The sequence below is a fragment of the Prionailurus viverrinus genome, chromosome D3 (genome assembly GCF_022837055.1).
Source record: "Prionailurus viverrinus isolate Anna chromosome D3, UM_Priviv_1.0, whole genome shotgun sequence".
NCBI classification, from domain to species: Eukaryota; Metazoa; Chordata; class Mammalia; order Carnivora; family Felidae; genus Prionailurus; species Prionailurus viverrinus.
In genome coordinates this window covers 27409798-27430390 of record NC_062572.1, presented here as the reverse complement: position 1 = coordinate 27430390, position 20593 = coordinate 27409798, and the positions used below count along the sequence as shown (strand labels likewise).

Here is a 20593-nt window from a genome sequence, read left to right as displayed (position 1 = left end):
CCTTCTTCCCCACTGACCCTCCCGCCTTCTTCTTATGAGGACCCTTCTGATGACATCCAGGGATCACCCAGATACTCCAGGATAACCTCCCCATCTCAAGATCCTTAATTTAATCACACCTGCAAAATTCCTCTTGCCATCTAAGTTAGCATAGTCACATGTAGCAGGGATTAGGATGTGGACGTCTTCGGAGGCTGTTATTCATTCTGCTATAGACTCTGAGCCAGATAAGCCACTCCTGAGTTCCTGACCCACAGGAGACACTGAGAGAGATAGTGAATGATCTTTCGTATTTCAAAACACTAGGTATTGAGGCAACCTGTTATGTAACAATAAATAACTAATACAGATTAGGGGGTTGTAATCCAACATTTGGTTCTGTAACACTTGAAAATTGTAATTCTGGATTTCTTAGGACTTTTTCCTTGAAATATATATATATATATATATATATATATATATACACACATATATACACACGCATCTATCTATCTACTATATATTTACATCTATATAAAATATAAATATTTATAAATATAGGTATGGATGGAGAGAGAGAGAGAGAGAAAGAGAGGAAAGTGTGCAGATCTTGCAAACATACAGTTGGATGACTTTCTATAAACTGAGAACACCCTGTCTTTCATAATGAAGCCTCGGTTGAGCCTGGATATGTCTGTGCTCTGTGCCCGTGATTCTCCTCTTTTCCTCTCAGATACATTCCCGCTCCTTCTCTTCTAGACTTTACGTTGTAGGAAACTAGGGGCACCTGGGGGGCTCAGTCGGTTAAGCGTCCAACTTCGGCTCAGGTCATGATCTCAAGGTCCATGAGTTCAAACCCCGTGGTGGGCTTTGTGCTGATGGCTCAGAGCCTGGAGCCTGCTCCGGATTCTGTCTCTCCCCCTCTCTCTGCCCCTCCCCTGCTCATGCTCTGTCTCTCTGTTTCTGTCTCTGTCTCTCTCAAAAATAAACATTAAAAAAATAAAAATAAATTGTAGGAAACTCTGTTTTCTCATTTCCTTGCCTTTCATTGGTCAACCAATGAAAGGCGGCAATGGACAATGAGCAGGAGAGGGAGAGAAGCCAGGATATTTCTCCCTCTCTTGCACTACCTTGGGGGTGCATCCCCGGCAGCAGCTGAGGCAGCCTCCCATTGGATGGCCTCCCATCCACCAGGCAGCCTCCCATTGGATGGCCCAACATTCTGATTTGTCCTTCGAGCTCTAGGTCAGCAGTGCCGTCCTGCCATTGCTAATCTATCCTGGCTTCTCACCTTTTTCTGTCATCTGAATAACCAATTCCCTGTATTAAATTCTTTTGTTTGAATGATCTAGAGCTATTTCTATTTTCTCAACTGATAAAGGCTACTTTGAGGCACTGTATTAAATCCTTCCAGTTTCAACAACAACAAAAAAGCAACAGGCTTATAAAACTACATTTTCTGAAAAATGAGGCTGTCCTTGCTATGTGATACCTGCAGGCTTCATACTTTCTGAGTCTTTTCATAGAAAGAAGGACATTTTGTTACATATCAAGTGTGTGCCCACATATTAGGTAGACCAGATGTACACCACCATACATTATTTCGTTTGTTTCTTGCCATGATCTTTTGTCTGGAAATCATACTTGAATTTTGCCAGATGAGGGACTGGAAGGAAGGAAGGATTAAGAATTCTTCAAAATTCACATAAGCATTTCATTTCTCCTGCTGTTCCCATATTGTTGTTAGCCCCCCACCGCCCCCAACCGGGGTCTCTCAATTCCACAGAGCACTTACCAGTTTTCAAGGAGACCTGGCCCTCTCGCCTGCCAACCAACGAACTAATATCAGTATCTTCTTTGAGGATTCAGGATGCATTTCCAGGAAGATGGAGTTCTTTTAGGGTGTGGCACGATTGGGAGTTCCGGCTGACGCTCGTAGATGGGCCACTGGATGAAGTGCTTAGCTTGGTGGTTCATAGAGGGGACTCTGGCCCTAGATTGCCTGGGTGTATGCAGGGATCGATTGGACATGCCTGCTGCAGGTGCAGAAAAGGGTGGGAGGAGTTGTTAGGTATTTACTGACCCTTTGGAAACAGGCAGCCCTGAGCTTGAATCTGTGTGTCACTTTCTAGCTGTGTGACTTCGGGGTCTTTGATGAGTCTCTCTGTGTCTATTACCACATGATAAACACAGAATCAAATAATTAATTTGCAGGAAGATTGTGAAGAAAGGGACTTTGCGTAGTGATGACCACCTTATCCTTAACCCCTCTTGTTGCTGGAGGTTGGGCGCTAAGTAAGAGAATCTGGTGCTTCCTTTGGGGGTTTCTACTGGGTACCCCAAGAGTTTCCTTTCCCACATTGAGACTCAAAGCTCCATGCTAATGCTTGTTCCATTGCCAATATGACCCTGGAACTCTAGCCAGGACACCGTTGACAGGGCTTTTATTTTGCCTCGCAGCCTCATTTCTCCCAGGCCAGGGACCCTGGGACAATTTGAATGAAACAATGGAAATTCCCCATCATCTCATCACTTCTTTCAGAGAAGACTCCCCCCACCTCTGGAGACACAAATATCCTTGGGTAAAGCAGGAGCAAAGGGGACAAGAGCCATGGGCTGGGGTCAGGACACCGGGGTCCAGCTGTAGATCACTGTGTCTTGGGTGCACGACCTTGGGTGGATGATTTCACCTTTCTGAGGCTCAGTCTGCTCATCTGTAAAATGGGGATAATGAGGCCAGCGTGGGAGGCACTGAGCGGGTGGTCCGGCGGATTGTTCCTCGCAGCATAGACAGAAATAAAATCTTATATAGTTTTTAACTTTCTGATAAGAAAAGTCATCCATATTCTTTGCAGAAAGTCTGGAGAAGTATAGAAAGGAAAACAAAAGTCACCTGACCTCTCACCGCTTGAGATAATAACTCTGCCATTACTTTGTCATCATGTCCTCAAGTTACTTCTTATGTGCTTGTGTTGCACTTGACTTTGAGGGCTCTCATAAAAATTATGTGAGATGTGGCATTTCATACATTTAGCAGGGGACCTGCCCATGTGAGAAAATAGAAATAAATATACTCACATAATAATGAATTAAACAAATATTTATTAAGTATGTGCTATGTGTCAGACTGGGAATGTTCACGCAGGTGCATCTGAATATATGCACGTACACGTGTGTTCATGCGTATTTATATGTATTTGTAATAGCATATATATTTGTGTGTAATGTTTTTTTGGTGGGGAGGCAGGCTCTGTAACATAACATTTCTATTTGTCTTTAGCGCATCAGAAGAAAACAAAGTGAGTTTTCATTATGTTCAGGAGGTGTTTTGAGATGGCCTGATCTACAATATAAACTAGGAGAAATGAACTTTGCAGTGGGATACCTTGAAAGGATGTAGAGGCAACCTCTCGAGCCGCAGAAACTGATGCGTGAGTCCTGCGCATTTGCAGACAGGAGGCCGTCTGCTAAAGATGCCCTGGGCAGAGAAAACAAACAACGGTTTTAAATATTAGCCTCCAATGGAATGTCACAGGAGGAGATGATTTTAATTGCAGCTACTAATTATCGTATGAACGACCTCCCACACGGGCAGCTCTGTGTGGCATGTTCCAGGGGGAGTAGCCTGGAAGTTTAACAAGGGTTAATGATTCTCTTAAGCGATGCTGGGGAGGTCAGCACATACACACAGTACTGTATTTATCTCTGTGTGCGTGGAAGTACGTATGCATAATGAATTCCCAGGCCCCTCCCCCTTCATTCACCACTTAGAGTCATGCTATAACACCATTCATGCGATCCCCAAACATACACTGAGCGCCTGCTATGTTCTGAACACCAGCAGTACAGATAGATGAGGTCCCTGCGAGAATGTTGAACTCCGTAGAAGTCAGGACTTAGCCTGCATCGCTTGTACGTAGATCAGGGCTGGCACACAGTAGGTGTTCGATAAATGTTTATTGAATGAATGAAAGGTATATAAACATACATATACATACATGTAACGAATATATCATACATGTATATAATATCTATGTTGTGTGTTATTACAGTGTGTATATGGCTCGATTGCAGCCATAGATGAACGTGGGCATATTTGCTAGTGGGTTTCTGCCGTATACGTCTAACTATCTGAATAGTTCCATATCCTAATTCCTCCCCCAACTTCTTCACGCTTCAAGCCTCCAAAGAGAGATGAAAACAGAGAAGACCGGCTTCACGCTTGGCCTCCAAACGCAACCCCATGTGCACGTGGCGGTCCCAGTCCAATCCCAAGCACTGTTAGTCAGATGTTGTAGAGAATGGAAGAAGGTCCCAGGCTCCCAGACGCGAGACAGGGTGCCTCCCCTGTGCCCCCTTCTTGTGTGTCCCCTGTATGTCTCCCGAGGGGTCTCCGGCGGGGGCATTGTTTTGTCTGCCCCAGGGACGCTGTTTGGGGCACCGCATCCATTCTCCTAATGAGTTGGTCTCCGCAATCAGCAGACACTATTTGTCCTCCAAGTTGAAGCAGGAAAGGTTTGCTGATTACTGATGGCACATACTCTAGACTTCCCCAAACCGTCTCCATGGGGTGTTCCCGCTGAGTCTGATGTGACTCCCCCGGGCCCCGTCCTTGGTCCACAGATACCCTTATCTACGGAGGGTTTTCTTTCATTGTTGTTGTTTTATTATTGGAGAGAGACAGAGGCGGCACAAGCAGGGGAGGGGCAGGGAGAGACAGGGAGAGAGAACCCCAAGCAGGATCCACGCTGCTGGTGCAGAGCCCGACGCGGGGCCCGAACCCATGAAACTGTGAGGTCATGACCTGAGCAGAAAGTCGGACACTTAATGGACTGAGCCACCCCAGGCATCCCTATGGATGGTTTTGCTCACAGCTCTCCTCACTCTGTCTGGTTACATCATCCCCTCCACTGCCCTTGCTTTTCACCCACATCCTTCCTCTGCAGGGCACTGAAAATGCCTTGGAGCCAGAGTCCTTGCTCGCCCGTGACCTTGGCAAACCTCAGCAATGCTCCCCCCCTCCGGTCACTCCTCGTTCTCCTCTAAGACTTAAATGATAGCAGTGCCAGCGTTGGCCAAGCCTTTCCTCTCTGGAGATCAGAGAGGTTGAGTAACATGCCCCAGGTCACACAGCCAGTGAATGGCAGAGCTGGGATTTGAACCCCGGCACCCTGGGTCCAGAGGCCACTTTGTCTTTCATGATATTACACATTTGCTTCATCTCAGCGCCTCCTCTCCTCTGCCCCCCTGCTTAGTCCCAGTCCAGAGTCACCCACCCCTGAGATGACAGTGCCTGTCCCTGGTGGCCCCGTCCTCTGCCCACCAGGAGGCTCCGGGAGGGTTCCGTGTGACATTGCATGGGCACAGCTGACCCAGCCACAGCTGGGAGGGGACCTCTGTGCTCCCTTCTCATCCCTGAGGCTCATGAGGCATAAAGAGCTGTTACTGAGAAACCCAAGACCTGGCCGCCCATCTCGGCTTTGTCCTCTCCCGGCTGCATGGCCATTCCACTGCTCCCGCCTCACTTTCCCAATCTCCCAAATAAACATTCACCACATGCCTAAAACGGCCCAGCCATGGCCCTTGCGCAGCCTCTCCGTGTCTTACAAAGACACAGGTGCCCCGTCGCCTGGGAGAAGGTGGTCGATTCTGTCGCCCCCAAGAAGGGGCTGAGCTCGGAAGCCACAGGGACTTCGCGCCCAGCCAGTTCTCTGGGTGCCGTTAGGAGCTGACGTGTGGGCGTCCAGAGGCAGGTACCTCCTCAGCCATCCCACGCTGTGTGTAATGTCCTCTGACAGCCCACTGGCCTCCTGCCTGGTGGGGGACGGGGGTGCCCTGCCTCGGACCGTCTCTCACCTTGTCAGCACCAAGATGGGGATTTCACAGCTGGCAGCTTCGATCAACTGCAATGCATTTCCAGCTCCTTGTCACCCCCCCGACCGCCTCTCTCCACGCCGCTTCTCCTCTGCTCAGCCCTTGGGCTTCTCAGTTTTTGCCTTTTCTCTGTCTGTCTGTCTGTCTCTCTCTCGTTAAAATGGGAAAACCTCAGAATCGGATGAAAGGCACAGACTCACAATAAGCAGAAATGGCTGAGCCGCTCTGCAAAGGAGAGCTGTGCATGTCCCCATAATTGGGGAGCAGCCCCCGCTCCTCCCTGACTTTCGCCGGGAGTGTGCACAGGTAGCCCCAGAAAGATCATTGGCCTGGGAGCAGGGGCAAGAGCAGTCTTTAAATCCAGGCTCTGTACCTTACTGATGCCTTCACTGGCCTCCATTTCTTCATCTACGAAACAAAGGCAACAATCCCAGGCTCAGAGAGGGGCTGTAAACTGTTTGAGGTTGCACAGCTAGTGAGTTAAATGGGCAGCCGGGGACTGTGCTTAGGTCTGACCCTAAGTCTTTATATTTTGCCCCCTTCCACACCCTCAGCGGTTGGTATAGATGTGTTCCTTAAAACAACAGTCGACAAGGGACACCTGGGTGGCTCAGTCGGTTAGGTGTCTGACTTCGTCTCAGGTCATGATCCCAGGGTCCACGAGTTTGAGCCCCGCATCGGGCTCTGTGCTGACAGCTCGGAGCCTGGAGCCTGCTTCGGATTCGCTGTCTCCCCCTCTCTGCCCCTCCCCTGCTCACACTCTTAATGTCTCAAAAATAAACAAACGTTAATGTGAAAAAATTTCTTAAAGTCGGCAAATAATCCTTAAATAATATTAGAACAGCTTAAAAGAAACATTTTATCTATAATACCCACTCCCTTCATCCTCATCTTATAAATGCTACCAACTTCCTAAGTGTTTTTCCAACTGCGCGCGCGTTATTTGCAGACTGCTAGGGACACAATATTCCTCCATTCTATTCCGTTTGCGTGCCTTCATTCTGCAGAAGCATTCCATGCTGCCACAGCCCTTATTTCCAACAGGATGTCTAAGAGCGCCAAAGTGGTACACCATGACCCCCCTACCGATCCCCAGTTGTTGGCTGATGAGGCTGCTTTCAGCTTCTCCCCATCCTCAACACCACCGCTCGAAGCATCCTCCCCTACAGACCTCCCTCTGCCTTTGATTGATTCCCCCTGGGCTTACCTGCTGGCAGGTGAGATTCTGGGTTTGACCCGAGGTTTCTCAGGGACACTGTGGACATTTGGGCGAGGTAATGCTCTGTGGAGGCAGCAGTCCTGTGGATTATAGGATGTTGGGCATTATCCCTGCAAGGTGCCAGTGACACACACACACACACACACACACACACACACACACCAAGGTGTGACAGCCAAAAATGTCTCTAGGCATTGCTCAGTGAGTGTCCCCTGGGGGGAGCGCAAAATCACCCTCAGTTGCTAATCATTGCAATTAAAGGGTAGGGGTGGGTGAAATCTGTGGGTGAAACCTGTTGCCAATGGAAGTCAGAGGTTTTCCCAAGTCTGGACAGAATCCGATTAGGGCAGGGTCAGAGGGGGAAGAGATGAGCCCACAGAGGAGAGGCAGATGCGCGGAGCTGGAGTTCCAGCACTGCCATTAAGCCTTTGCTTCCCCGGGCCTCAGTTTCTCATCTGCGAAATGGGAGCAATGATAGCCATCCGCCAGGCTTCTGAGCAGGGACGGAGGTCCTGAGGGTAAGACGCTCAGCACAGTGCCAGGCACAGAAGGATCTTAGTAAACGGCAGTGGGGTGCTCTGGGACGAGCCCCGTTGGCTTGTCAATTTTTGTCTTTGCACCCTCTGAGGACGGCACGGCAGAGTGGAAGGGGAACCATTCTTTTTTAAAAAGTGTATTTATTTTGAGAGAGAGAGAGAGAGAGCACACTCGAGTGGGGTAGGGGCAGAGAGAGTGAGAGAACCCCAAGCAGGCTTTGCCCTGGCAGCACAGAGCCTGACCTGGGGCTGGACCTCACGAACCATGAGATCATGACCTGAGCCGAGATCAAGAGTTGGATGCTTAACCGCCTGAGCCACCCAGGCACCCCGCGAACCATTCTTGTCTGCTCCCCAGCCGACCCCCATCTCCCACTCCAGACCCATCCCTGAGGCAGACTCAGCTTCCTGAACCAGCTTCGGTGACTGGTCTGTGAAACATTAATTGGTTCATACATTTGCTCATCCATCCAGGGTGTAGTGCCTGGTGCAAAGTGGGTGGTGCAGGTTCCGAGCGTGGCTCTGGGGTCGGACACGCTGGGCTCAGAACCCCAGCATGGATGAGTGAGCGCTGTCCATGGGCCACGCCCCGGTGGCCCCCCAAACGCCCCTGCCCTCTATAAAATTCAAAGCATCTCTCTGAGGGTCCATAAGCCCATCTGTGCAGAGAGCGTGCCTCAAGGGGTGCCCACCAAGTACTAGGTGCTCAGTGAACACTTGACTCAGCCCAGCGTGTGTCTCCTCCCCAGAAGCTCTGGCAGGTGTGTGGGTTCTTGCCGAAGGCCAACGTGCGCTTGTGGTCTCTGCCTCCAGGAGAAGCACGTGGAGGACCTCTCGGCAGTGAGACAGACCCTCCAGACAGACCTGGAGACGTCCATCCGGCGGATTGCTGACCTGCAGGCAGCCTTGGAGGAGCTGGCATCCAGCGACAGTGACACGGAGAGGTAACCTACGGGGGGTGTGGGACAGGCGCAGCAGGGTGCAGCAGGTGGCCTGGGGCCCTGGGGTGCCCTGTAGCCTTCGGTAGACGGAACTCCTTGTCTCAGGTCCTCCGGGGGCCGCATCTGCGGGGACACCCGGATGCATCTCATGGTGGGAGGGATGACCGGCTGGCTCCCGTGAGGAGAGGCAGGACACTTGCTTCCCCTCCAGCATCTCCTTGTTGCCACCGAAACCGCCTGGCCCAGCTCTCCAAGACTTGGGGGAGGTGACCCTGGGACGTGTCTGCCGAGTGGGCTCCAGTTTGTCATCATGGCCAGTGACGCGTCCAAGCTGGGCCCAGTCCCCTCACGTGTCAAGTGGACGTAATACTTTGAACCGACCACATGAAATGGCCAGGTGTTGACCACTCTTGACCTGCAGATTGGCATTCCGTGGACTCAGCCCTCTGCCTACCTGGTAGGATTATCAGAGTCAAATGAGGTACCAGATGGACATCGCTTAGAGCCAGGCACGCAGGTTGTAAGGGTGTGTACTGTGTTTGTGCCCAGAAATGGGCATCACTTCACAAAGGCAACGACTGATTCGAGGATGCAAAATTAGCCAGCAGGTGATAGGCAAGGCCTCTCAAGTTCAGTGTCGGGGTTTCTCTCCTTTCTCCAAAGACAGGTTGCTTCTTACCATCTCCACTCAAGTCTCGAGCTGCCGCAGGCCAGGGGTGCCCCGGGTGGCCACATGGGCCCGGGCTGTTGAGCCCCTGCAGGAGGCCCATAGCGTCCTGTCCCCCAAAGCTGCCTTTCCAAGCTTGGCATTGTCACCTCTCTGGAACCCACAGCTGCCTGGCTGGCTGCAGCCTCTCTGTCCCCATCCCAGCCTCTGTCGCAAAGCCTGGGCAGCAGGGAGAGACATCTTCTTTGCGATTGCTTTGGGAAGAAACAGGATGCCTTAACCTAACCTTCAGAGGCGGTGCCCTCCTTACACACCCCTGTGTGGGCTGCATCGGCCCCTGGTCCCTCTTGGACTTTGTCTCTGTGGGGGATGGCATGCGTTGCAGCCACAACAATCAACGATCAGACCATGGAGTGCAACCCTCTCCACTCTCGCAAGGACGCTGGGGAAGGTCAGGGTCGCACAGCAAATTAGGTGCTGCAAAACCCGGGGCTGCTGAGTTTCCCATCCTAGACCTTTGCCTGTCACACCCCTCTTAATAAGGTGAAGCAGGAGCCAGCTGCTGACCTGCAGGAGGTGTGGGCATGAGCTGGGCAGTGAGGGAAGGAAGCAGTGGCATGAGTCAGCTGCGGTCTAGCCAGTGGGGAGAGCCCGTAGAGCTGACCCTGCCTCGTTAAGGGGGAAAAGAAAGCCCAGAAGGAAGCACACCAACATTCTGGTGGAAGGCATTGCTGGTGACCTAAATTTTTGTTTGTTTCAAGCGTATTTACATATTCTAAAGTTTCTGCAGTGAACAGACCCAGTCCTCACTGTACTAGGTAGGTTCCTCTTTGAGGAGATTTTGCTCCTATAAGTTACAGACTTGATACGCCTGATTTTATTTATTTATTTGTTTGTTTATTATTATTTTTAACGTTTATTTATTTTTGAGAGGCCGAGAGAGAGAGAGAGAGAGAGAGAGAGAGAGAGCGTGTGAACAGGGGAGGGGCAGGGAGAGAGGGAGACACAGATGCCCAAGCAGGCTCCAGGCTCTGAGCTGTCAGCACAGAGCCCGACACGGGGCTCGAACCCACAGACCGTGAGATCATGACCTGAGCCGAAGTCGGCCGCTTAGCCGACTGAGCCACCCAGGCGCCCCACAAGTTTTCGTTTTAATTTCAGGATAGTTAGCATACGGTGGTAGGTTAGTTTCAGGTGTACCATATAGTGATTCCACAATTCCATACATTACTCCGTGTTCGTCATGGCAAGTGTGCTCTTGATCCCCATCACCTGTTTCCCCCATCCCCCCCCCACCCCCCTGCCCTCCGGCACTCGCCAGTTTGTTCCCCATATTTCAGCATCTGTCTTTTGGTTTGTGTGTGTCCCTTCCCCCCCCCCCACCGCCTTTGCTCATTTGTTTTGGTTTTTCAGTTCCACAGATGAGTGAAATCTGCCGGACTGACTTCACTTTGCATGATACTCTCTAGCACCATCCGTGTCATTGCAAATGGCAAGATTTCATTCTTTTTTTATGGCTGAGGAATAGTCCACTGTGTATATATGCCACTTCTTCTTTCCCCATTTATCAATCGATGGACACTCGGGCCACTTCGATAATTTGGCGGTTACAGATAATGCTGCTGTGAATACATGTATCCTTTCAAATTAACGTTTTCGTATTCTTTGGGTATATACCCAGTAGTGCGATTCCTGGATCGTAGGGTAGTTGATTTTTAAGTTTCTGAGGATTTTTAAGTTTCCGTTTTCCAAGGTGGCTGCACCAGTTTGCATTCCCGCCCACAGTGCAAGAGGGGTCCTTTTTCTCCAACATCCTCTCCAACCTTTGTTTGTGTCTGTGATTTTGGCCATTCTGACAGGGGTGAGGTGATCCCTCGCTGTGGTTTTGATTTGCATTGCCCCGATGATCAGTGATGTTAAGCATCTTTTCATGTGGCTGTTGGCCATCTGTAGGTCTTCTTTTTTTTTTAATTTTTTAAAATGTTTTTATTTATTTTTGAGACAGGGAGAGACAGAGCATGAGCAGGGAAGGGGCAGAGAGAGGGGGAGACACAGAATCCGAAGCAGGCTCCAGGCTCCGAGCTGTCAGCACAGAGCCCGACACGGGGCTCGAACTCAGGGAGTGTGAGATCATGACCTGAGCTGAAGTTGGACGCTCAACCGACTGAGCCACCCAGGTGCCCCTGTAGGTCTTCTTTAGAGAAATGTCTGCGAACATCTTCTGCCCACTTTTAATTGGATTAGTTGGGTTTGGGGTGTTAAGATAGCTTTTCTAATAAATGAAAGCTATCAGCAGAACAAATGAAAGTTATAAAAATAACCAAATTGGAAAGAGGCACAGGGTGTGGGCGCTTGCAGGTGTGGGTACAGGCTGGGCAGAAGTATGACAGGAAGCAAGGAGCCTGGGAAGCGAGATCCTGGTGGCAAGGTCATAGAGGGTCACAGACATCACTCCAGTCTCAGCTTAGAGAGGATCCTTCAGAGCCTTAAAGGGACCCTGCCCTCACCCTCATCTTGATAGGGAGCATGCTTATCTCTTTCTGTTCCAGGTGAAAAGCCTCATGCTCACCTTCTGTCCCAATCCTACTTTTCTGAGGTCCCCAGGAATCCCATCTGAACCCCAGCTTCCTGTCTGCATTTTCATGGCCTTGGGTCTCAGCGAGACTCCATCCTGACTCTCTGCCCCATTAACTTGGAATTGAACTAGACACAGAGCAGAGATCTGACCAGTGGCACAAGAATGGGGGGGGGGGACACTGGAGGGAAATTGCCCACAAAGAAGTCTCAACACATTTCGAAGAATTAATATGGCACAAACCTTGTTCTCTGGTCACACTGCCATTGAAATGATTATCGGCAGTGAACGGCAGTCTGTGCCTTGCCAGGCTGCAGAGCCAACATCCGGAGGAAAGCCCCAGCTCCTACCTGGGTGCCAGCCTCTCCTCCTGTTCCCCCATCCTGACGGCTCCACGGTGTACTTCCTTCTTAATTGTCTCATCTCCCGGGGTACGAGGTTTGGATGGGAGCCCGAGGGATTCGTCGAAGTACCTCTCCAAACTGAGCTCTCAATTAGGATTCACACCCACCGGGCGGAGAGAGAGAAACAGCGTGTGTGTGTGTGTGTGTGTGTGTGTGTGTGTGGTGCTTCTGCTGGAGGTAAGGTTCTTTAAGAGACTTGTTCAAATTATGAAAAGTCACATTTCCCCGTGTTGGGAATTCAATCCGAGCGTAACAGGCCTTCCAGGCTGGAAACGTGGTTACGTGCTCGGAAAGCCAGGCAGCCCATGTGGCAGCGTTGACTCCCCGTGCCTTCCTGCACTCGGGCTCTGCCTTGCGACTTCAGCGGTGGCGTCAGCCTTCTCGGATGAATGAGGGAAATGCTTTAAGCTGTTCTCCCCGCAGCCTGGGGCAAGCTGACTACTCCTGGAGGGAGAGATGTGTCAGCTGACGGCCCCATCTATTCCTGGAGCTATCCCAGGGTCTGTAGCTACTCACCTTTCTGGGGGCTCGGCGGGGGGGGGGGGGGGGGAGAAGTGTGGCGAGGTCGATGGATGACCTCTGACTCCTAGGTCAGCTGAGAGTGTGTCAATTCCAGTTGGCCCAGTCGGAGACCAGTGCTCTAGAAAGGTGCCTTCCATTGCTGTGTTGTGTGTGACTTGTATGTTTCTCAGCCTGGGTAAAATTAGACTGCAGTGAGAAAAGTGGGAAGATGTGGGTCGCACCAAAGATTGCAGCTTCTGCCACGGGCACAATTTTGAGTTAATTTATTTATTAGGGGTCCCGGGCTCCAGCCAGACTGTTAAAAAGATGCAGACTCAGAGCCTCTCTCCATTATTCTGAGAAGGTTGATGCCCGATTCCCAAGCACAGCGTGGCTCCCTAATGCAGGATAGCACACGTTTAAATGATGCCACGGAGGCCATCTGGCTTTCCGAGCATCCTTCTAGCTTGGGAGGACTGGGTCCCCCCGCCAGGCGGGTACTCTTTGCTGAGGACCCGCTTTGTGTCAGGCTGCACAACCTACTTGTTTTGTAGACATTGTCTCCCAACTTTTGAGGCTGGTACCCAGTTTGTGGATGAGGACACTGGCATTTGAGAAGTCGAGGAGCCGGCTTGGGCTCAGGCAGCAAGTGCAGGGGCCACGATGATTTCCAGGCGGACCCCACCCCCCACACTCCTGATAAGCAAACTCTGCTGTCGTGTTCAACAGACCCCTTCTTCCCCCTTTCTCTTGTCACAGTCCTTGTTCTCCACCCAGTAACTGGCCTGTCACTCTGGTGGATGCGTGTCTGTGTCACTGGGACCTGGGGCCAACGCATTCACGCGTTACTTCCCAGGCAGTGTGTGCGTTTAGACTGGAGTTGTCTGATGGAGACTCTCGCTGAAGGACCACAACAGAAGACATCTAATTAATTATCTTGCTTAGCAGCAAGCCCCTGTCCGCAAACGCTCGGCACAAGTTCTTTAAAAGTCACGTGCGCCAACATGAGAGAAAGAGCCACTGATGAGTCAGGAGACAGGGTTCTGTCCGGGCTGCACCGCCAAATAGATGCGGACCAGGTCTCCTGCCCTTCCTGGGCCTCTGCTTGCCTAGCCAACACGTTAAAATCATCATCATCACCACCAGCAGCAATATTCACCTTCTACGTTAAGATAGGAGGTACGTTGGGATGCGTGGGTGGCTCCGTCTGCTGGGCGTCCGACTCTCGATTGGGGCTCGGGTCATGATCTCAGAGTTTGTGGGTTCGAACCCTGCAGTGGGTTCTGCGCTGACAGTACGGGGAGCTTGCTTGGGATTCTCCCTCTCTCCCTCTCTTTCTGCCCCTCCCCACTCATGCTCACTCTCGCTCTCTCAAAACAAATAAACATTAAAAAAAAAAAAAGACAGGAGGTGCAGTAAAAAATACAGTTCCATTTTGGAACTTGGAGCACAGAGACTCTTTCTTCATACTCTTTTATTTTGTATACCAACACAAAGTCCTGGAGAAAATTCTAACTTAGGATGGAGTGCAGAAAGAAATGAAGGTTCGGGGTCAAGCCTCCCTACTTGGTCTCTCTCCCTGACCCCTTAGACGTCCCTGTGAGGCCTCCAAGAATGCAGAGGCTCTGTAGACTGTGGTGTACAAACTCCAGTATCTACCAGGACCAATAAACCACGGCTTATAAAAAGTCAACCTGGTGGCGATTTCTACCCATCTGGTTCAATGAGTCTCAGGATCACGCAGAACAAAATAGCCTGCTTCAGCCTGAAAGCCTTTCCCCTCCCCCTCCTTCCAAGCTGCAGACCACCTCAGAACGAAGCTGTTAAGTGCCTTCCGCAGTTTCTCAGACCATAAGGTGTGAGGTGGCTTCCAGAAGCCCGTCTCCACCCCGCCTCTTTATTTCAGACATACTCCATTTTGTCAAGACCTTCAAAAATGGCGGGTAGCGTGGGGTCCAGCCTGGACACCACGCTTGGCCTGGATGGTAATTCATCAGGAAGTCGACAGGCAGAATGGCCAGCAGACCTTGACTTTAACCTCAGTTCTGTGAAAGTGCAGTGACATGAGTTCACAGGCAAAAGCAACCAGTGCACAGATGAAAATTTCTATAGAAACGTAAGATTATTTTCCGTAAGCATCCATACCTGTGTCTTTTTATTTCTCGCGGCTGGTTCTTTTCCAGAGTCACAGGGCTTCGAAGGCACTAATAATGACCACTGATAATCTTACGCTCTTACAAGATTGCTTCTTAAGATTCTTCACCATTTTTTTCCCTGCATGGTGATACAGGGTGCAACAGTCATTGATACAGCAGTGATGGGTCACGCCTGCTGCCTGCTGATTTCTCACCGAGAATATTGGCTTAGAAAACCCGGTTCTTTCTGTTAAGGCAGAAGTGGGCCCTGGGATTAGCTCTTGTGATGGCCAGAGTCTGGCAGGAGCCAGAGGCTTACCCCAAACGAGGGAAATTGAGATCACAAGCAGGGAAGAGAGTAGACCCGGGCCACACAGCGAGGCCCCTAGGCTTTGGTCGCCTTTTCTCTCAGTGTCTTATTCTTTCTACAACCCTAACCCAGCAGAGACATGGAAAGACCCAGAGCAGCAGCAGGATCAGAGTCGGATCTACTCACATTGACCACTTCAGGGTGGAGAGAGAGGGGGGCAGGGAATCCCAAGCAGGTTCTGTGCTGTCCAGCCATTCAGACACTTAACCCGCTGAATCATCCAGGCACTCCCCACAAAGTGGGTTTTTTTTTAAGTATTTTCAATAGTTTGTTAAAAAGTTACATCAAGGGGCACGTGGGTGGCTCTGTCGGTTAAGCATCTGGCTATGGATTTCAGCTCAGGGCATGATTTTTGTTTGTGAACTGGAGCCCTGAGTTGGGTTCTGCACTGTCATTGCAAAGCCTGCTTAGGATCCTCTGTTCCTCTCTCTCAAAATAAATCAGTAAGCATTTAAAGAAAACTTTGTCATCAAAACTTTGTCTATAGATCCTCAAGAAGATTCAGGGTCACCCAGCAAAGACAGTTTTGTTCTACTGCAGGGTTGTTTTTTTTTGTTTTGTTTTGTTTTTTTGTGCTGTAGCAAATTAACACAAATTTAGTGGCTTAAACCAACACGAGATTTATTATCTTACAGTTCTGTTGTTTAGAAGCCGAACGAGGACTGGGGCATGTGGGTGGCCCAGTCGGTTGAGCATCCAACTTCAGCTCGGGTCATGATCTCAGGGTTCGCGAGCTTGAGCCCCTCATCGGGCTCCCTGCTGTCAGCACAGAGCCCCCCTCAGATCATCTGCTACCCTCTGTCTGCCCCTGCCCTCCTCATGCTCGCTCTCACTCTCTCTCTCTCTCTCAAAAATAAATAAACATTTTTTTTAAAAGCCCAGCAAGGATCTCTCTGGCCTAATAAAGGTATCAAAGGGGCTGTGTTCCTTCTGGAGACTCTAGGGGAGAATGCATTTCCTTACCTTTTCCAGGTTGTAGAAGATACCAAAACACCTTGTGACACTTATATCTCTAGAGCCAGCAATATTGCCTCTCAGCCAGCCTTCCATAGCCACATCTCCCTCTGACCATATCTGGGGAAAGTTCCCTGCTTTGAAGGATGTGAGGGCTTAGGTTGGGCCCACCCAGATAATCCAGGGTAACCTCCCCATCTCAGGATGCTTAACCTTAACCACATCTGCAGAGTCCCTTCTACCGTGTCAGGAAATGTAGCTCCAGGTTCTTGGGATTAAGGATTAGGACATGGGCATCTCTGGGGTTCGTTCTTCTTCTCTCCCAGGGTCATTCACAAAGGTTGCTTTTGTTATGGTGGAGAGGTCACAGCAAACCTTTCTTTAAAAGGCTAGACAGTGGGGCTCCTGGGTGGCTCAGTCGGTTAAGCGTCTGACTTCGGCTCGGGTCATGACCTCGGGGTCCATGAGTTCGAGCCCCACGTCGGGCCCTGTGCTGACAGCTCAGAGCCTGGAGCCTGCTTTGGATTCTGTGTCTCCCTCTCTCTCTACCCCTCCCCTGCTCGTGCTCTGTCTTTCTCTTTCAAAAATAAATAAACATTTTTAAAAAACGATAAAAGAGGGGCGCCTGGGTGGCGCAGTCGGTTAAGCGTCCGACTTCAGCCAGGTCACGATCTCGCACTCCGTGAGTTCGAGCCCCGCGTCAGGCTCTGGGCTGATGGCTCGGAGCCTGGAGCCTGTTTCCGATTCTGTGTCTCCCTCTCTCTCTGCCCCTCCCCCATTCATGCTCTGTCTCTCTCTGTCCCAAAAAATAAATAAAAAACTTTGAAAAAAAAAATTTAAAAAAAAAAAAAAAAAAAAAAAAAACGATAAAAGATAAAGCACTAGATAGTAAATATGTTAGGCTGTGGGGGCCACATGATCTTTCTTGCAACTACTCTGCTACGGTAGAATAAAAGCAGTGATGCGCAACATGGGAATGAGTTAGTGTGGCTGTGTTTTAATAAAACTTTATTTATAAAAAACGTTTGTAGGTTGGACTTAGCCCATGGCTGGAGCTCATTGGATTCACAAAGCATTGTCTGAAAGAACTTCTGGTCTGGCCTGAGCCCTGGGGCTAAAGATATGAATAAAACACGTTCTTGGATCATGAGGGGCTCTTGCAGTCTGGTGGGGACAGATAGATATGAATAGGAGCCCCAAGACTGACGGATCCTTGAGGATAGGGACCAAGGAACCACAGGTACATCCCTTGGAGAACAACCAGGTTTTCTAAGGAAGGAATTCCCCAGATTCCATGTGAAGAACAAAGGGGGAGGCCCTGGCTTGTGAAGCCAGGATTCAGATGAGGTCTCCGGTGTCCGAGGGTGTGGTCTGGTTGTCCACACCCGCATGCGGGACAACTGGTAAAGAGAATGAGGTTAATAGCTCTTACAGACCTGGGATGGGTTCAAAGCTATGTGACCTTACAAGGGTGTCCCTTTCCTCATTCACTAAATGGAGATAGGCGGGATGGTTAGATGAGATCACAGGTAGAGCATCTTTGTTGAATGAAGGGATGCTCCCTAAGGAACAGCTACCACTGTAATTAGTCTCGGAGTTTCCCAGAACGCCCTGGAAAGCTGGCCACCTGCCCTCTTGTCTGATTCACTCGCACTCACAAAGAACATAAAGCAAACGTGTTGCTTGTTGACAATAATGACGCTGTTAATAACAGCAGTACTGGTTGTACTAAAACAAGAGCAGGATAATGGTTGTTGCCTTTTAATCAACACTATTTATTTGTCAGGAACCAGGCCGTGACGTTTACAAGGGTTATCTCGCTTAGTCTGCCCCACAACCAAACCCCATTCGTCACCGCGTTTTACAAAGGAGCCCAGGAGGGTCAGAGAAGGAGGGTGACTTGCCTGAGATCACACAGGGGCAAAGGTTGGAAGTTTGTCTAACATCAAAGACCATGTTCTTCCCCTGGAAGCACAAGGGGGACAGACTCATTCTTGTGTCTCTTTCTAGTGTCCAGACGGCAGTGGACTGCACCAGCCGTGGCGGAAAAGAGACGTAAGTGAACCCCTGAGTGGAATTGAGCAGTTGACATTGAAGCCGAGGGCAAGCCCTTGGCTCTCCGGGTCCAGTCCGCAGAGGGAACATGCACGCCCGCTTGGAGAATTACTGGCAATGCCACGATAGCTCTGACTCCATGGTCACAACATATAGCACTGGGGACACATTATTGAACGGCCCAACTTCTTTTAGACAGAGAAGCCCATGACTTACCATACCACTGTCCCCACCAAATACTTTCAGTGGCTCCCTATTACCTCAGAATGACACACATACCTGACCCTACTTCCCTCTCTAACTGGGACTCCTATTTTGCATCTCACCCATGCCCTGCCCTTTTCCAACGTCCATACCTATGTGTATGCTGTTCCCTCCAGCTCAAAGTCCTTTCCCCAGGCCCTGCGTGGCCAACCCCCAGCCTTCAAACAAGTTGTGGCTGAGCTATCACTACTTGATGCCTTCCCTTATGCCTCCAAGAAGCAAATCAAGGCTCCCTCCTAATTCTCCTACTTTCTATCCCTCTCTATGGCCTTAATAATTTTCTCCTTTATTTTGTGGTTATCTCTATAGATGTCTACTCTGGTAAGATGGAGTCTTGAGGACAAGTTCAATGTTGGGTTCATGTTTATACATCCTTCCCATGGTGCCCAGCATGGAGCATGCTATAAACAAACAAATGAATTTATAGACAGATACAAATATAGGCATATATAAATACAGATACAGATATCAAAATAGATATATAGTTATAGATATAAAGATTGATATAAATATTGACAGATATAGTTGAGTGAGTATATCAACTAGAAAACAGAATAATCATTGAGTACCCAAATCAGTGACAGGCCCACATAGCCTCACCCTGTGCTGCTTTCAGAATTAGGGGACATAAAAGCAAAGGCTCTGTCTACAAAGACATTCTGGTTAAGGCAGGCAAGAAGTTAAGACCTTCACACTTGACATATTCCATGGGCTTATCACTTGGTATAAAATTCAATGCCAAATTTTACTTTAAAATCAGAATTGCCTCAATATCTATATTAGAGTGCTTATCTCCCCAAGGAAGAGCAGTAGTTAGTAGCAAGGGCATTAGAATCGGAGAAACCAGGGTTGGCATCTCAACTTTTTCACTAACTAGACGGATGACCTTGGCAAGACCCAAATTGGCCTCCTCAAATTCCGTTTACTCTCATCTATATAATGGGGACAGCACTGGCTCTCACGTCTCAGGGATGGTGTTGTGAGCACTGATTGACGTTATGGGAGTACAGCATGTAGCACATGCCTGGCTTATGCTTAGGGGTTAATATCTAGTTATTGCTGTTACCGTGGTTGTCATTGTGCTGACAGCATCCTGTCTTCTGGTTCTAGAGATAATGTCTCCATCCTCAGCTCCCAGCCAGAAGGCAGTCTGCAGTCCTGGCTGAGTTGTACTCTGTCCCTGGCCACAGATACCGTGAGGACCCCTTCTCGACAGTCAGTCATCAGCAGCCACATGCTCAGTCCCAGGTAAGAGTATCTCCCTGCTGTCTCTGGATGGCCAATAGCTTGAAAAATCTCATCCTTCAAAGGCTGTTGTTCATGTCTTCCACTTTCTCCAGCATAGGCATGGTCTTGGACAGTTTGAGCTATGACCCTGCCACTTCTTACCTGAAGGACTTTAGGCAGGTCGATTATCTTCTCTGAGCCTTCACTTCCTCATCTGTGCAACAGGAAATATAATTGTGTTTACTGCTCCAAACAGTTAAAATGATGAAGATCTAATGCAGCCCTCACTAAAGCACCATTTTCATGATGATTTTTTAAAAAGCATGTGGTGAACATTTTTTAAATAACTGTGGATTTATTATAGCTTCCTTCTATCTAAAGCAAGCCCTCCTTGTTTTCCATGTATGGATGGTTCTGGATTTAAATTTTTCTTTTGTAAACATATTCACTTAAGTGTTTCTGTATTTGAGTTTCTGGTTTTTTTTTTTTTAATGGCAAATCAGTATCATTGACAGTTAGGCTGGATAATTTCTCCCTCAGAGATTTTAGCTTTGTTCTGAATGTCAAGGTTTTATATTTTCCCCACCACAGAGGGTGATGGATTCAGTTACAGCCTGAGACGAAACTCTCGCAAATCTGTAGGATTGCCAACAATAGGTTCCTTCAATAAACGGGCCTCAGGATGCACCCTTAGTTTAGGGCTTAAATCCATCATCACCCTAGTTTTTCAGCCTCGTTTCTCTCAGCTCATTTGGTTTTCCTTTTCAAGGGCGGCCCTCTTATAATTAGGAGCTAACAGCCATAAATCAGAAATTATGGATTAAGCAGATGCGTAATTAAGATGAAATGCATACTCCTTTTGTGGTAACAGAAGACCCAACGTGAAAAGACA

At 49.3% G+C, this 20593-nt stretch overlaps 1 protein-coding gene across 1 annotated transcript in view; it reads left to right on the top strand.

Annotated features, from left to right (window-relative positions):
* MYO18B (myosin XVIIIB) overlaps positions 1–20593 on the top strand; it is a 242643-nt gene that overhangs the window by 196039 nt on the left and 26011 nt on the right. The window contains exons 40-42 of the mRNA XM_047828294.1: positions 8422–8552; positions 18166–18210; positions 19585–19722. Of these exons, the coding sequence (XP_047684250.1) occupies positions 8422–8552; positions 18166–18210; positions 19585–19722 (314 nt within the window). The remainder of the gene's footprint in view (positions 1–8421; positions 8553–18165; positions 18211–19584; positions 19723–20593) is intronic.